Here is an 18,367-nt window from a genome sequence, read left to right on the forward strand (position 1 = left end):
AATGAATTTTAAATGTATTTTTCTCTGACTTTGTATGACGTTACTATTACTTGGAGTGGGGCCTTCAGAGATTCTAGTCTAACTGGGAAAAACTTTCCCAGCTTTCCAATCTCTGACTCATCAAACCAATTTGAAATGGTGGTGATGTTATTTATGGATAGACGCATTCCTTTTGGAAGTGATGCACAGTAGTGAGAATTAATCTTTGGTGTCTTCTTCCCCATCTCCCTGTGGTCGTTAGTTGAAGGGAATAAGCTTCTGTATTCATTTATTTGTGAATCCATGGTCTGATCATAGATAGTAGAGAGCTAAATAAAAGTATTTTTTACAACTGATAGAAAAATCAAGTGGATATTTGTTTCACCTTCATATTTCTTGCCTAATAAGGTACCAATTTGAGAATATCTTCAAAATTTATCATCTTTCCACTCCCAGTGCCATTGTTTTGACTTATGGCAGTATTATTTCTTGTCAGGATTTATTGCATTTCACTTCTGTGATCCTTTCTTTCTCTCCTGCCAGAGAGTGGACTTCTCTAATATCAGATCAGTTATTCTTTTGCTTAAAATTCTTAATTTCCTCAAAGCTGTTGTGATACAGACTGTTCACAGTATGACCTCCAGCCTCCTTCCCAGTCATAAATTCCACCATTATCAACAATTAAAGGTATTACTTCACTGCCTTCTGGCTTCTTCTGTTGTTGGTATAGATGAGTCAATACTCAGCATAATTGCAGTTCTTTTGAAGGTGATATTTTCTTTTTTGTTGCTTTCGAGGGCCTTTTGTAGTTTGCTTTAAAATAAACCTTTGTGTAAAAGATAAATTAAAAAAAACTGTATTATAACAGTTTTACTATCATATATCTTTACCCAGCTTGGGATTCTTTGATCTTCCTTTGAGGACTGGCATTTTTTAACACTTCTGGAAAGTTTTCAGCCATTATTGCTTCAAGTTTTTTCTCTCATTTTAGGGCTTTTATGAGATGTATTTTGGACCTTCACATTCTCCATGCCTTTTTTTCCAAAGTGATTATTGTGAAAAGATATAAATAAATAGAGGATTAAATAAGTTTTATTTCAGTCATAAAAATAGTAGACCAATAAAATTGATGTAGAAAACTATGTAAGACATGCAGATATTAACAGTATAACAAATGAAAACAGTATGCATAATGACTCCATTTTTATAATATGTATATTTATAATATTTAATATTACTATTTGATATTTACCAAAGTAAAAGAACAGATGATATTTACCAAAATGTTAGTTACTCAAACACCATAGGGTAGTGGGTGATTTTGTTAGAGTTTTGGGGGGGCAGGGGGTTTGGATTTTTAAAATTTTTCTATAAATGGAAACAGGGAGTCTGTTCTCATTTCTCTTGTGTATTTACCTAGGAGGTGGAATTTCTGGCTCATACGGTAATAACTCAGTGTTTACTTTTTGAGGAAGTTCCAGACTTTTTCAAAAGCACTACATTCTCAGCAGCAGTGTGAGAGGGTTTTAATTTCTCCATATTGTGGTCAAAATTTTTCCTCCTCACTTAAACTGTTTTATTTGTACCAAGTAGTTCCACTCTTAGAAACTTCATTTCTACAAGTAAGTATTAACACTTCTCTCATTGCATAATGGAACAGTTGTCACCTCCAGTCCTTCTCAAAATTTTGTGCTGGTACAGCTCTTTCTAGCTTTGTTGAGATAATGGACACATACCATTGTATAAGCTTGAGGTGTACAGTGACCAGCACTTACAGCCATGCTACTGGGTGTAAAAAGCAATATTTGTGGGTTTGATTTGCATTTTCTTGATGGCAGTGATGTTGAACATCTTTTCAAATGGTATCAACCATTTGTGTATCGTTTTTGGAGACATGTCTATTCAGACACTTAAATTGGACTGTTTGTCTTTTCCATTGAGTTGTAAGAGTTGTTTACGTGTTCTGTATGCAGGTTCCTGATCAGATTTGCAAGTATTTCCCCTATTTTGTGTCTTTTAACTTTCTTGATAAACATCCCTTGGAACAGAAAAGATTTTTTAAAAATTTTACTGAAATCCAACTTATCTGATTTTTCTATTGTTGCTTGTACATTTTACTAGTCATAGTTACAGGATCCATTCAGAGAATCTGCTAAGTCACTTCAGTCGTGTCCAACTCTGTGCAACCCTATAGACGGCAGCCCACCAGGCTCCCCTGTCCCTGGGATTCTCCAGGCAAGAACACCGGCGTGGGTTGCCATTTCCTTTTCCAATGCATGAAAGTGAAAAGTGAAAGTGAAGTTGCTCAGTCGTGTCCGACTCTTAGCGACCCCATGCACTGCAGCCTACCAGGCTCCTCTGCCCATGGGATTTTCCAGGCAAGAGTACTGGAGTGGGGTGCCATTGCCTTCTCTGTCAGAGAATCTAATTTCCTGTTATTGTCAGAATTGGATTTTGTAGCATCTTATGATTAATATAGTTGTAAGCATGGTATGTACCTACAGTAGTGTTCTTTTTTCAGCTTACCATTTTTATGTATAAATTTCCTTCTATTTATATTGCCTATGCTTCCATTTTAAAAGTAGTGTTATGTTTTGTGGTTTTACCAAAGTTTGTACTTGGTCATGTTTTGCTTGTATTTTAAGTTCATGATTTAAATAATGCTGATGGGTAGCTCTCCCATCTACTTAAAAATTACATTTTTTCTTTACTTAGGTCGGGTTGATTTAAAACAGTTGATATCAAAGAAGATAAAGTTGACAGCAGAGGCAGAGGTAAGTAATTCTCTCTTCCAGAAACAAAAATGTAGATTTTAGAGTAAACGGTTTTATTCGGTGCAGTTTTTAATGCTAAACTGTTTAAAGAACTATTTACATTTCTTATCAGTTGACATTATCCTGTGATGAACAGGATATGCAGACCCTTATGGCAGAAATTGAAGAGGAACTAAAAAGCCTCTTGATGAAAGTGAAGGAGGAGAGTGAAAAAGTTGGCTTAAAGCGCAACATTCAGAAAACTAAGATCATGGCATCTGGTCCCATCACTTCATGGGAAATAGATGGGGAAACAGTGTCAGACTTTATTTTTTTGGACTCCAAAATCACTGCAGATGAAATTTAGAAGCCTTGAATTGAATTTAGAAGCCTGGTGATTGCAGCCATGAAATTAAAAGACGCTTACTCCTTGGAAGGAAGGTTATGACCAACCTAGATAGTGTACTTAAAAGCAGAGACATTACTTTGCCAACAAAGGTCCATCTAGTCAAGGCTATGGTTTTTCCAGTGGTCATGTATGGATGTGAGAGTTGGACTGTGAAGAAAGCTGAGCACCGAAGAATTGATGCTTTTGAACTGTGGTGTTGGAGAAGACTCTTGAGAGTCCCTTGGACTGCAAGGAGATCCAACCAGTCCATTCTAAAGGAGATCAGTCCTGGGTGTTCATTGGAAGGACTGATGTTGAAGCTGAAACTCCAGTACTTTGGCCACCTCATGTGAAGAGTTGACTCATTGGAAAAGACCCTAATGCTGGGAAGGATTGGGGGCAGGAGGAGAGGGGGACAACAGAGGATGAGATGGCTGGATGGCATCACTGACTCAATGGACATGGATTTGGGTAAACTCTGGGAGTTGTTGATAGACAGGGAGGCCTGCTGCTCCTGCTAAGTTGCTTCAGTTGTGTCCGACTCTGTGCGACCCCATACACGGCAGCCCACCAGGCTCCCCCGTCCCTGGGATTCTCCAGGCAAGAATACTGGAGTGGGTTGCCATTTCCTTCTCCAATGCATGAAAGTGAAAAGTGAAAGTGAAGTCGCTCAGTCATGTCTGACTCTTAGCGACCCCATGGACTGCAGCCCACCAGGCTCCTCTGTCCATGGGATTCTCCAGGCAAGAGTACTGGAGTGGGGTGCCATTGCCTTCTCCGACAGGGAGGCCTAGCGTGCTGCAACTCATGGGGTTGCAAAGAGTCGGACATGACTGAGTGACTGAACTGAACTGTGATGAACAGGAAAATAAGATCTACCATCTTGTCATTCTGCCTAAGAACCAGATGATCATTTTTTTCCTTTGCTATCATACATCTTTCACCAGTAAAACTATGTTTTAGTGAACATGATACAGTTGATGCTTGTATAAGTGCTTGTGTAGGTACTTTATGAAAGTATCTGTCATGGTTCATAGTGAATAATGGGCCTTCAATAAACATTGAATCTGAAACTAGAGATTCCCTGTTAGGGATATAGAACAAATAGAAATATCAATTCGCAAACCACATTAAGAGATTTCAGGGAATTCCTTAGTGATGCAATGGTTAGGACTCAATGCTTTTGCTGCTGTGGCCTGGGTTCAATCCCTGGTCAGGGAACTAAGATTCTGCAAGCTGCTCAGTACAACCAATAAATAAGTAAGTAAACAAACAAAGACCTTTCAGGCAAGGGAAACAGTTCTACAAGATTGAATTCACCAGCGCCTTCAGGAAATCTGGAGAACACAGAACACTTAAAAAAAATGAAGGACTTCTCTGGTGGTAGAGTGGATAAGAATCCGCCTGCCAGTGCAGAGGACATGGGTTCAGTCCCTGGTCCAGGAAGATTGCACGTGCTGCAGAGCAACGAAGCCCATGCACCTCAACTATTGAGCCCATGTGTTGCAACTACTGCAGCCTGTGAGCCTGGAGCCTCTGCTCTGCAATGACGCATAGTCCCTGCTCATGGCAACTAGAAGAAGCCTCCATATACCAACAATAACCCGGTGCAGCCAAAAATAGTCAATTAATTCATTAAAAAAAATCAACTACTATGTGTGCCTGAATGTAAGTTGGCTTCAAATGCAAGGCAGACAGACTCCCTTTCTCCCAGTAAGATTACTTCCAAAATTGATTAGCCAACCTGAATATATAAATGTCCAGTGATGTAGATGAAATAGCCCTGTTTTCATTTATTAATTAGTCACATGTGCATGCATGCATATACACATTTATATTGTTGTTTAGTTGCTAAATTGTGTCTTTGCGATCCCGTGAACTATAGCCTGCCGCCTCCTCTGTCCATAGGGTTTCCCAGTCAGGAATACTAGAGTGAGTTGCCATTCCCTACTCCAGGGGATCTTCCCAACCCAGGGATCAAACTCATGTCCTACACTGACAGGTAGATTCTTTAACACTGAGCCAGTAGGGAAGCCCCCTAAAAGAGGGTCTGCCTTATATTTGAAGTCAGCTTACATGCATGTGGGGTTCCCTGTTGGCTCAGTCAGTGAAGAATCTGCTTGTAGTTCAGGAGACCCAGGTTTGATCTCTGGATTGAGAAGGTCCCCTGGAGAAGGAAATGGCTACCCACTCAGGTATTCTTGCCTGGAAAATTCCATGGACAGAGACTGACTGGCTATAGTCCATAGGGTCACAAAAAGTCAGACATGACTGAGCAACTAACACTTTAACGTTTTTCACTTACATGCATTTATATGGAATACTTTAAACTTAGGTATTTTTATCTTATTTTGTAAAACAGTATATGTAAGATAAAACCAGATATGTAAGATAAGCAGGGCATAGCTTGAGCAGAGGTATGGAGGTAAGCAACCTAAACTGTATCTTGGAAATGACACTTGATTGACATCTGTGCCTCTGGTGGGATATGATAAGAAAATAAAATTTGGGCTAGATTGTAAGGCATTTTTTTCCTCTTCCTTCATGCCCTTATTCATGAAGCTCTTTCTGTGTGAAGTTTTCTTTAACTTCCTACCTTCACCAATCAAAATCCTGTATATCCTTCAAATTCTCACTCAAATGCTGGTGCTTCTGAAGTTTTCTGAAACCCCAGCTTGAAATGTTATCCGTCCTACTTTATACGTCTAAGTTCTTAGTTTATGCCCTTAACATATACTCTATAATTGTTACACACTGCTTTGTTCTGAATGAATCGCCAAAATTCCTCTGGTGAACTTACAGGCAATTTAACTTAAGAGTGTTTTGATTGGCAGTTTGGTATCAAATGAGATTGAACATCTTGCCATTATTAAGGAATTGGAATGTTTTTGAGAGAGATGTATTAGGAATGCTTTACTGATATCAAAGTTGAAGAAACTATTGAGTTTGAAGATGAGACCACGTTGGAAGCTCCTGTAATATTTTTAATAGTGACGGGGGAACCTGGTGGGCTGCCGTCTATGGGGTCGCACAGGGTTGGACACGACTGAAGCAACTTAGCAGCAGCAGCAGCAGCAGTGACTAAACAGGGGCAGGGAGGAGAAGGGAACCCGTTTAGAAGTCCTGTTGTGTGCTAGGCCTTAAACTAGGTGTTTTATATATGTAACCTTATTTACTTAAATTCTCCCTTTCATAACAATAGTGTCTAACTGGTTATATTTTTTTGTTGTTTTCTTTTATTGATTACACTCACTAACGTGAAATGACCATTAAGATGGCTGCTGCTGCTGCTGCTGCTAAGTCGCTTCAGTCGTGTCCGACTCTGTGCCACCCAATAGACGGCAGCCCACCAGGTTCCCCCGTCCCTGGGATTCTCCAGGCAAGAATACTGGAGTGGGTTGCCATTTCCCTCTCCAATGCACGAAAGTGAAAAGTAAAAGTGAAGTCGCTCAGTTGTGTCCGACTCCTAGTGACCCCATGGACTGCAGCCCACCAGGCTCCTCCATCCATGGGATTCTCCAGGCAAGAGTACTGGAGTGGGGTGCCATTGCCTTCTCCATAAATACAGTATACCTAGTTAAATTTGAATTTCAGACAAACAACAGATAGTTTTGTTAATCATCATGCAATATTTGAGACATAACCTAGTCTCAAAGTTAGTTGTTTATCAAATTCAAATTTGTTCTTGTTGCTTAGTTGCTAAGTTGTGTCTGACTCTTTTGTAATCCCAAGGACTGTAGCCAGGCTCCTCTGTCCATGAGATTTCCCAGGCAAGAATACTGGAGTGGGTTGCTATTTCCTTCTTCAGGGGATCTTCCCAACCTAGGAATTGAACATGTAAAGATGTTAAGAAGATTGTTGAGCAAACTCTTTAGTCCTAAGGGAAGAAAAATGAGAGCGATGATGGCATTAGTGGGTTGAACTGACTGAATTTCTTAAAGTCACTTCTAGATCTAAATGCTGTCATAAAAACTTTGAAATACTCAATTAAAAAAAATCTGGTGCCAGTGGAATCATACGGCATTGTGTAACTCTCAGTCATGACCTTTTAAAAGCCTTGTAATTGTGTTGTAACAAGCCTTGAAAGATCTTGGAACAGTCCAGTTCAGTTCAGTTTAGTCACTCAGTCATATCCAACTCTTTGCAACCCCATGGACTGCAGCATGCCAGGCCTCCCTGTCCATCACCAACTCCAGGAGTTTACTCAAACTCATGTCCATTGAATTGGTGATGTCTTCCAACCGTCTCATCCTCTGTCGTCCCCTTCTCTTGCCACCTTCAATCTTTCCCAGCATCAGGGTCTTTTCGGATGCGTCAGCTCTTTGCATCAGGTGGCCAAAGTATTGAAGTTTCAGCTTCAACATTAGTCCTTCCAATGAACACTCAGGACTGATCTCCTTTAGGATGGACTGGTTGGATCTCCTTGCAGTCCAAAGGACTCTCAAGAGTCTTTTCCAACACCACAGTTCAAAAGCATCAGTTCTTCGGTGCTCAGCTTCTTTACAGTCCAACTGTCACATCCATACATGACCACTGGAAAAACCATAGCCTTGATTAGATGGACTTTTGTTGGAACTGTCCAAGGGAGATTCAAATGATTAGATTAGAACTACATTCTCTGCAGTAGTAGAGAAATTAGCTATCTTGAGTTGGTGATGGACAGGGAGGCCTGGCGTGCTGCGATTCATGGGGTCGCAAAGAGTCGGACACGACTGAGTGACTGAACTGAACAGAACATTGTGTGTGTTTTTTTTTCTTTTGGTTGCAAATAACAAAAACCTACTTTGCTTTATTTAAGTATAAGAGGAAGTATATTTGAAAGATTAATGTATGTCATACAATCCTAGGAGAAGTTGAACACTCAGACTTTGGAAAGGGTGTTTATTTTAATGGCAAGAGTTCAGCTACTTCTGAATTTTTCAGTTAATAAGGTTTCCAGTCAAACTTTCTAAGCTCATGAGTTTCAGGTTTATGAGTGAGAGAATTGAAGTTTGTTTAGAAGGGCAGGGCCATATGGCACTGCCCTAACCTAGATGTGGGGTGCCTGTTCTCACATTTGAGGACCATTTCCAGAGGAAATTGAGTACATTGAGAAGAGAAAAGAGGATATCTTTACTATTGATATTTGTAGAACTTTTATCAATGTACATGATTTTATAGGGGAAATGTTAGGTCTAATGTGAAAATTGGAAGGGATGAAAACTTACTTTCTATTTCTGCTTCTTAAAAGTATACATTTATGTTTTGCTTGTTTCTTGTATACCATTTCTAGTCTTGTTTTTCACATCAGTATTTAATGCAGCTGCCTGACCATTAAAGGAGCAGTCCATAATGAATATGACTGAAATGGAATGTCTACAGATGAGTACTCCTCTTCACACTTTGATTTGTTTGAGTAAACTATAGAAGTTTTTGGATAGTTCCAGTTTATTGATTTGTTGGCAGACTGCTAGAAAGACAGGTCTAAGTGTTTTCTGCCTAGAAATTGATTGATCATTTGTATAAGTTGTGGTTACCTTCTACTGTAAGAGTAACACAGGATGGACCCACATAATTGTGACTTAAACAAGATAGAAGTGCATTTTCCTTTCATGGGAATGATCTGGAGGTGAGAGTTCCACAGCTGGTGTAGTAACTCCGGTTCCTTCCTCCTCCCTGCCTCACCATTTGTAGGCCATGACCCATTTTCTCATTGTCCAAGTGGCTCTAGCAATTTCATCTGAGATTCAAAGAATTGATGTAGGGCAAGGAACAGGTACCAGCTGTCTTTTAAGGAAGTTTTCTGGAGGTTTGGTCAAACCAATTTTGCTTGTATCTCATTGGCAAGAACTTAGTCTCCTGGCCACACCAAGGTGCAAAGGGAGAGTGGGAAATTTATTTATTCTGGGATTTAAGTGCCCAGGTAGCAAATTAAGGGTCCTGATACTAAGGAACGGGGTGAGAAATGGTAAGATTGACTGGCAACAGTCACTGCAGCAACTGTCTATTGTAGTTCACTTTAACCCCTGGTCTTCTGATCATTTCTTACCTTCTTCTGGCTGTGTAAGTATGACTACATTCTTCTGTTTCCCTTTCTGCCTTTTCTTATTTTATTTAAATGCATAAATGTGTTAGTCTTTAGTCTACTTGAAACCTTGAGAAAGTTCATTGTTCTTTATGATTTCATCACTTATTTACAAAATGAAGAAATGTCCCTCCCATATACTGCCTTTGGGGGCGTTCAGTAATTTAGTTCTGTGAACAACACTTACTTGGTCCCTTGGTCTGTCATGTACTATGTTAGGAGCTGAGATTTTGGAGAAGTCATTTCTCATGCTAGCTGATACTACTACATATAAAATGGATAAGCAAGAGGAGCAACAACTGAATTAGATACCTTTGAAGTGTTCATTGAAAGCTATAAAATGATGTTACTACTAGTTGGTGTATGTGATAAGAAATTATGTGATGTTAGAGCTCTATTGAAAAGATTACAGGTGATGGTTACTCTCTGTTTTGTAGTTAATGAGAATCCAAAATATCAAAATTAGTAATGTTCTGCATATCACTGATTGAGGTACTTTCTTTTCGAATATTTGTTTTCTATTTTAGTGCCAAAGAAAAATCAGTGGCATATTAGATTAAGTACTTTCTTCCAAAAGAAAAAAGAAAGCACTAAGTTTAACAGATTTTATTTTAATGTTGTGATACCATATGACAACAGGATTGTTTAAAGCACAGGAGAAATATATTTTCTTAATGTAGGTTTTTTTCTGATTGTAGAAGTAGTATAGGCTCAATGTAGAAAATTAATACGAGACAAAGTATAAAAAGGAAACACAACCCATATACCCATCACTTGGATATACCCATCACTTGGAAATAATATTTTGGTTTATTTCCTCCCAATAATTTGTTTTCCTTCTTGTATTGTACGTGCAGATCCAAGTAGACACATGTGGGCATTTGTGTCATAGATACCCTGGCAAAATCAGCATCAATCTATATAATCAGTTTGTGTATTTTTCTTAACATCATTTTGTGGGCTTTTTTTTTGTGTGTGTTAAAATATTCTTTGAAAATGTGATTTTAAAAAATGATTTCATGATAGTCATTTGTATGGATACATCATTTGGTAACTACTGGGAATGTAGTTTTACTCCTTTCTGATTTTCTGGCATTTAATAATGGCTAATGAAGTGAAGGAGGTAGGCAATGATGATGAGAAGCAGTAAAATATACCATTTGAATAGTTAAGATGAGGGAACTACCTAAGTAGATTGAGGTTAAAAAGTGTATTTCAGGTCAGTTTAGGCTGATAATAATGTGATATCAAGAATATTAGAGTCTTACTTACGTTGGGAGATAGCCCAGGATGAATTTCATTTTAAACAAAAAGGGATTAAAATTCAGAGCTCTGATTTCATTAGTTCCTGGTTTATCTTGAACTTTGGCTTCCTTATTAAGGACTGTGTAATAGTTATACTCAAGACTTTTTTTTTTCCTTTGGAGGAGGAATTTATTATAATGCACAACTTAGGACTGTAAACTTCTGCTAAACAACACCTTTTTACTACATTACCTGCTATTTTCAGGCTATATGTACGTACATCATTGACTTTTTAGGTTTTACTTTTTTGACTTACGTTAATCATATAGAAAATATTTTATATAAAGTATGGTGGAAAGCAATGTAATGTAATGTGAACTTAGATCATAGACTGGAGTTCTGATCCTAGTTCTGTAGCCTATGAGTGGTGACCTTGGGTAAGTCACATCACTTGACTTGTTCAAGCTTAGATCTCTCATGTGTAAAATAGGCATTCTGTTGCATACTTCAGAGATTGTTTTAAGACTAGAAATAATACATAAAAGCCCCTTAGAAAGTATCTAGCATAAAGCAGTCATTTAATTAACAGTCATTGCAGACAATAATAATGATTTTTACTCCCTTCCACTTAATAGTTTCCACAAAGAAGTCAGGGCTATGTATTATTATTTTTTTTTTTTAGTATCTACTTTCTGCTTTATATTAATAATAGACATTGAATAAAGTGAGCAGTTGTATGAGCAGGAGTTTTGGTGGCAGGAGTTGATTTCAAAAACTGTTAGGAAATTTGTTTATCACCTATTGTCTTGGCAGTCTCTTTGCTAAGAGCTGGCTGTACAGTGGTTAACAAATAGACATAGTTTTAAAGCCAAGTGGGGAAGGTAGACATTAAGACACCAAAAAAGAACTATATAGCATTTCAGATTGCATTAAGTGCAGTGATGGAAAAGAATAAGATACAGTAACTTGAGAGTGAATTGTCAGGGGAGACCTCTCTTGGAGAGTCAATTTAAACACTGTATTAACCTCTTCTATTGTGTTCCCGGCTTTGCCTGAAACGGTCAGGTTTCTGGTTCCATGTCACTGTGAGGTTAAAAGATTCTCTGTGCAAAGCCAGGCAGTGAATCAGAGAAACAAGTAATTCATGAACTAGTGATATGACCTTATGGAGTCAGAGTATAATTTATTTTTAAATTTCTTTTTTACTTACTAAGTTACCATTTTATTAGAAAAGAATATAATAACTCAGGAACAGCCAGGTGGGAGAGGTGCACAGGGCAAATATGGGGAAAGGACGCAGAGCTTCCATGCCCGCTGAGGGTGCCACCCTCCCGGCATTGTCATATGTTCACCAGCCCGGAAGCTCAGGAATACAATATTTTGTGCTCTGGGCTCAGAGTATATATATTTACTTGGTGTTTCTTTGTCTCAGCCTGCTTTTTTTTTCATACCTCTGTAACTGTTACTTTATCCAAAAACAACCCTACTCTTTTCTCATTTTAAGATTCAGTCAGTCCAAAGTAACCTCTGTTTGGAAGGCTTTTAATTGTAGAAGCGTTCTCCTTCTAAAGTGCAAATCTGAATGTGTTTGTAAACCTTGTGCTTATTAAAACATCATGGTTTCTAGTTGTCCTTAGGATAAAATGAAAAATCCTTAAAATGAGTGAATTCTCTGGCAGTCCAGTGGTTAGCACCTCTCACTTTCACTGCTGAAGGTGCGGGTTTGATCCCTGGTTGGGGAAACTAAGATACTACAAGCCTCGTGGGTGTGGCCAAGAATTAAATCTTAAAATGGCTTAAAGGTCTGTCATGAACGAGACCCTGTTTGCTTCTCCAGCTTCATCTGTGATCACTAGTGCATGTCTTCACTGTGTTCTAACAATAGGCTCTTTGTTTCATGGTGGTTGTTCTGGATTCTTAAAATCTTAGAGGTTGTCTTCATCAGCTGCTTGTTTTAAAAAATGAGGTTCTTTGATAGATTAGAAAAGCAAGGTGCTTAGATAGTTTCTAGTTAATGGTCTGCCTCCTTCCATTATCCTTCTGTCCATCTGTTATGCTGGGACCATCATAGTCCATGGCTGGCTGAAATGAGTGTTAATAGGGATGAGATTGAGAAGATAAACAAATTAGAAAGCCTATAATCTTCAGTCTCCTTTTCAGATTATTGATAGACATTTTTAGACAAATTTATTGTGGTCACGTTTTGAAATACCTATTAAAACCAATTTCATGTAATAGAAGAACTCGGAAGAAGGCTGAAGTGGAACACTCCTTGTACTATGTTTTTCTGTATTCCCTCTTACAAAAGGAATGACAGTAATAAGCAGTCACTCTTTATTTTTCATCAGTACTTGGATATGTGAAAGAAGGAGGCTAAAGAAACTTAATAGTGTCCACAATAGAGTTCTTCCTTATGTCCCAGTGGCAGCAGATTCTATCAACTTTGATTTCTCAGAGAAAGAGAACAAAGGCATTGTTGATGAAAAAAATTAGAAAGTCCTTTTAAAAAAGAAATGAACATTTTTATTCGAGCCAAGTTGAGGATTATAACCTGGGAACAGCCTCTCAGAAAGCTCTAAGAACCATCCCACCTACGAGAGGTCATAGATAGTTACATTTTGAGTCAGAGGCTGTACATTAAATGACATTATTGACAGCTTACACAATCCCCATGGAAACTACGGGTCATTGGGGCCCTTTACAAGGTTATCTCTGAAGGAGTTTTGGTGGCAGGTTGTTGTGAAGGAGTTGTGACCCTTGAGGAGATTAGGAAGGTATGTTATCTCCTAAGGAGGTCAGGTGCATAATATATGCTAAAGGGGAAGGAGAAGGTTTGGACAGGCAGAGAAAAGATTTGTTTGATCTGTCTTGTCTTGCCATAAAATATACATTTTATATCATCAGCATTAAGAAATGCCTTTATCAAACCCAAGTTTGTGTGCCTGGTACACTATGAAACCAAACAAACTGAAATGTCAGAGTTTAGAGCAGAGAAAGGTTTATTGCAAGGACCAAGCAAGTGTTACTCAAAAAACTGGGTTCACTCCCTGGTGGGTGTTTGTTGAACCAAAAGACACAACGAGGGCAAAGAACGGGAGAGTGATTTATTACCTGGAAAACTCGGGGGGTCTTTCCCAAAACAGTGTCTCTCCAAGAGTAAAATTTGGAAAGTCTTAACCTAAGGGTACATGCATACTCATGAAGGGGCTTGAGCTGAAGAAAATTGAGCATAAAATTGGGCCAGAGGTCAACAGAAGCTTTAGTTGATTGGAGGTCAATATCATTATTCCAGCTTCTACCTTGGTGAGGACCTTAGTTCTTGCTGAACTGGAAGATTTATTGAGTATCCCTTGAGGAGGAACTAGGATTGATCAATCGCTGAACAATTGTTTTTTGACTCTTTTTTCCTTTGTTTCATGCATTCCCTTACTTCCGTTAATATCTTTAATTACTGAGACCTGTTCAAAAGCAAGCATTGTGACCAGGCTTAGATCACAAAATTTCTTGAGGCCAAAAATGGCTTCTCTTCTGTCAAGAAAACCATGTCTAGTTTTCTTTCTCTGGGGATTCTCTACTGTACCTGCCTGCACAAGGAGAATGTGTGGCTCGTGCTCAAAAGACCCGAACTCCTGGTGGTTTTCAGGGAAGAATCTTTAAAGGCAACTTTTGGGGTGACAGGGCAGCATTTGGGGAGATAACTATAGAGTGTGTAACTTTCTTCTGATTGATTGGTAAAGAGGTAACAGGGTGCTATTCTAGGAATCTCAAATCAGCAACCTTCTGGTTGGACCAGTCTGCGGTGTGAGCCTAAAGTTACCATCTTCCACATGGAATTGTTTCTGAAGAACAATTTGAAGATATGTATCAGTTAAGTGTTGAATAGTAGTAGAAGTGTTAGTCATTCAGTTATGTCTGACTCTTTGTGACCCCACGGACTGTAGCCTTCCCAGGCTCCTTTGTCCATGGAATTCTTCAGGCAAGAGTACTGGAGCGGGTAGCCATTCCCTTCTCTGAGGGATCTCCCTGACCCAGGGATCAAACCTAGGTCTCCCACATTGCAGGCAGATTGTTTACCATCCAAGCCATTACATTACTCCTCAGAATATCCCTTGAGGAGGAACCAGGATTCTGTTTTACTGTTCAACTATGTATCTTGACTGCTTTTTCTTTGTTTCTGCATTGTTGTTGTTGTTCAGTTGTTCAGTCGTGTCTGACTTGTTGGACCCCTTGGATTGCAGCACGCCAGGCTTCCCTGTCCTCCACTATGTGCTGGAGCTTGCTCAAGCTCATGTCCACTGAGTCGGTGATGCCATCCAACCGTCTTGTCCTCTGTCATCCCTTCTCCTCCTGCCTTCAGTCTTTCCCAGCATCAAGGTCTTTTCTAATGAGTTGGCTCTTTGCATCAGGTGGCCAAAGTATTGAAGCTTCAGCATCAGTCCTTCTAATTAATATTCAGGGTTGATTTCCTTTAGAATTGACTGGTTGGATCTCCTTGCAGTCCAAGGGACTCTCAAGAGTCTTCTCCAGCACCACAGTTCAAAAGCACCAATTCTTCAACGATTAGCTTTCTTTATAGTCCAACTCTCACATCCATACATGATTACTGGAAAAACCATAGTTTGACTGTACAGACCTTTGTTGACAAAGTAATGTCTTTGCTTTTTAATATGCTGTCTAGGTTGATCATAGCTTTTCTTCCAGGGAGCAAACATCTTTTAATTTGCGTGTTTCTGCATTAGTAACATCTAATTAGTATGAATCCGTTCTTTGGAATGCAGGGAAGGTTTAGGAGGCTCAAACCTTTTTCCTGCAGACAAGAAATAGGGAACACAGAAAGGTTTTTATACCTGGAAGGGCCCCACAGGGTCCTGCTCAGTTTCACTTCCACTGAAAGAGTAATTCAAAATGTAAAAGTGAGTTAAGTTTGTTTCAGGAACCTTATTCAGGGACCCTGAAGCCCAGGAAATAGTCTCTCAGTGACTCTTAGGGGAGTGTTCAGAAGAAGCAGGTGAGAAGTCAGGAGATTTGTGTGTGTGTGTGCATGTATGTGTGTGTGTATATATATTGTATATATATGTGATTTTTGCCTGGAAAAAACATACAGTCAAGCATAGAAAGATTACTGACAATCAGCTTACTGTCTAGGAGTCTGTATATCCAAAGCACAGAGTTTGTCTCCATTCTGAATTGCCCTGGGGGCAGCGGGGGACTGGATGGGTGACCGCACTGCCTGTGGCTTGATCCTTACAGAGCTGGAATGCTGGGCAGCATTCTTTGTTTACAGTAGAAGTTTTGGAGTATGAGGGAAAAGGAAGGTGATCGAGAATGGTCTGATTGCCAAGGAGGGTGAGGATAAGGCGATTGCTGTAGGCTTTGGAAATTACAAGTTTTTTGGCATGTGTGGCAACAGCTGATGTGTGGGCGAGACTAAGGCACAAGAAGAGTTCGTGCCTTGAGAAGCTGACTGAGTATGTTTGAGTTGGGTAGATTAAGACCTGATTTCAGCAGCTTTTACTGATATCTTTGTAACACACATTATGTTCTCTCCCCTCCCCCAGCCCCCATGCTTCTGGGCTTACTTAACCCAGTACTTAATTGAGAAGGGTACTGATTCCAGGGCATGATGAATCTAGTGAAAAGAAATGGCTTGATTCCTCATTACCACATCTCAAGATTCCAGGCTTCTTTTTGTAATGCTGAGTAAGAATTCAGTGAACTGATATGAGTAGGGGGGGGGTAAAGTGTTAAGACCTTAAATGGTTTAGCCCCTCTCCTGCCATCCTCCCCTTCTTTTCTGACCTCAACTCTTATCACTCTTTTGCTTCAACTGTGATGTCCTATTTCCCAAACATGTCAAGGGTGTTCCTGCCTCAGGCCTTTTTACATGTATGCTTTTTTCTTTCCGGTACTTTTCCCACATATAAATCAACTAATTTGTGCTTTTACCTTCTACAGATCTTCTCAAATGTCATCTTAATCTTTGAGGCTTTCCCTGACCTCTCTATGAAAAATAACACCCTCTTTCCCTGAGTCCCTCTTTATTTCTTGCCTTAACACCATCTGGCATCCTATATGTCCTGTTTACCCTCATTGGAATTTTAAGTTCCGTGATGACAGGGACTAGGTTTTTTTCATTGTCATATCTTACCAGTGCTACAAACATTGCCACAACAGTGCCCAGAACTGTCCCTAGCACTTAGTGGATCGAATAAATTCTTTCCTTTCTTCTCTTTCAGTATATTTCTACGTTGGACAACATTTTTATAGTTGGAAAAAACCCTTGATTTATTAAGCAGTTCAGTTCTTTTAGGTTAGTGCAAAAGCAGTAACAGAGTTTAATGAGAAAAGAACCTTTTTTTTTTTTTTTGACTGCCACTTTTTTGGGTGTTTTGTTTTTGGTTGGGGAAGCATCATACCTGTTGAAAAATTTCAGAATGAAGAGGGGCATGTAATTGAAATGAAACAAGCAAAAGAAAGTAAAAATACTATTTGAATAACCTTAATGTGAACAAGTAATTTTATAAAACTCTTTATTTCTTCCAGGGGACATAGGTTCTCTATGTTTTGTCCTTAAAACTGTAGCAGGAAGGGGAACCCTTTCTAGGGCCCAAGAATGGGCCCTTGTCTAACACTGGGAGGTGAATTGTCTTGAGAATACACACGTGCTGACAAAGCAAGAGACTTTATTGGGAAGGAGCACCCGGGTGGAGAGCAGGAGAGTGAGGGAGCCCAGGAGAACTGCCCTGCTGTGTGGCTCGCAGTCTCAGGTTTTATGGGGTGGGATCAGTTTCCAGGTTGTCTCTAACTCAGGGTCCTTCCTGGTGGTACGTGTAACACTCAGCCAAAATGGATTTGAGTGGGCATTCTGGGAGGTTGGTAGGACATATGGATTGGCATCTCCTTTCTCTTTGTGACCTTTGCTGAATTTTTCTGTTTGGTAGTATTAGATTGGTGCAGAAGTAATTTGCGATTTTGCATTGTTGAACTTTGCCATTTGATATTGGAATACATTCTTAAATAAATGTGGTTGTGTTATACATTATTTTAATGCGCATTTCTTGCTTTTTTTTAAACTAATGACTTATTAGTTGCTGTGTATTTTATATTTATTTTAGACCAGGAAATGATGTTAGACAAAAAGCAAATTCGAGCAACTTTGTTACTCGAGTCAAGAATGGGTCATAAGAATCAGAGACAACTCACAGTATCAACAACACATTTAGCTCAGGAACTGCTAACGAATGTACAATGCTGTGGTGGTTCAAGAAGTTTTGCAAAGGAATTGAGAGCCTTGAAGATGAAGATTGCAGTGGCTGGCCATCGGTAAATGAAAATGACCAATAGAGAGCCATCATCGAAGCTGATCCTCTTAAAACTACACAAGAAGTTGCCAAAGAACTCAACCATTCTTTGGTCCTTCCGCATTTGAAGCAAATTGGAGATACGTGAAAAAGCTCGATAAGTTTTTGCCTAATGAGCTGACCACAAATCAAAAATATCGTCGTTTTGAAGTTCCATTTTCTCTTGTTCTGTGCAGCAACAACAAACTGTTTCTTGATTGGATTGTGATGTGGGACAAAAAGTGAATTTTATATGACAACCAGCAATGATGGCTCAGTGATTGGACCAGAAGAAGCTTCCAAGCACTTCCCAAAGCCAAACTTGCACCGAAAAAGGTCATGGTCACTGTTTGGTGGTCTGCTGCTGGTCTGATCCACTACAGCTTTCTGAATTCCAGCAAAACCATTACATCTGACAAGTATGCTCAGCAGATCAATGAAATGCACCAAAAACTGCAATGCCTCCTGCCAGCATTGGTCAACAGAAAGGGCCCGATTCTTCTCCATGGCAACGCCCAACTGCATGTCACACAGCCAGTGCTTCAGAAGTTGAACTAATTGAGCTACAAAGCTTTGTCTCATCCACCATATTCACCTG

At 39.4% G+C, this 18,367-nt stretch overlaps 1 protein-coding gene across 3 annotated transcripts in view; it reads left to right on the top strand.

Annotated features, from left to right (window-relative positions):
* SOAT1 (sterol O-acyltransferase 1) overlaps nt 1-18,367 on the top strand; it is a 62,438-nt gene that overhangs the window by 25,765 nt on the left and 18,306 nt on the right. For all 3 annotated transcript variants that reach the window (XM_055582806.1, XM_055582807.1, XM_055582808.1), the window contains one exon: nt 2,695-2,753. In XM_055582806.1, coding sequence (XP_055438781.1) covers nt 2,695-2,753 — 59 coding nt within the window. The remainder of the gene's footprint in view (nt 1-2,694; nt 2,754-18,367) is intronic.

The sequence above is a fragment of the Bubalus kerabau genome, chromosome 5, assembly GCF_029407905.1.
Source record: "Bubalus kerabau isolate K-KA32 ecotype Philippines breed swamp buffalo chromosome 5, PCC_UOA_SB_1v2, whole genome shotgun sequence".
Taxonomy (NCBI): Eukaryota; Metazoa; Chordata; class Mammalia; order Artiodactyla; family Bovidae; genus Bubalus; species Bubalus kerabau.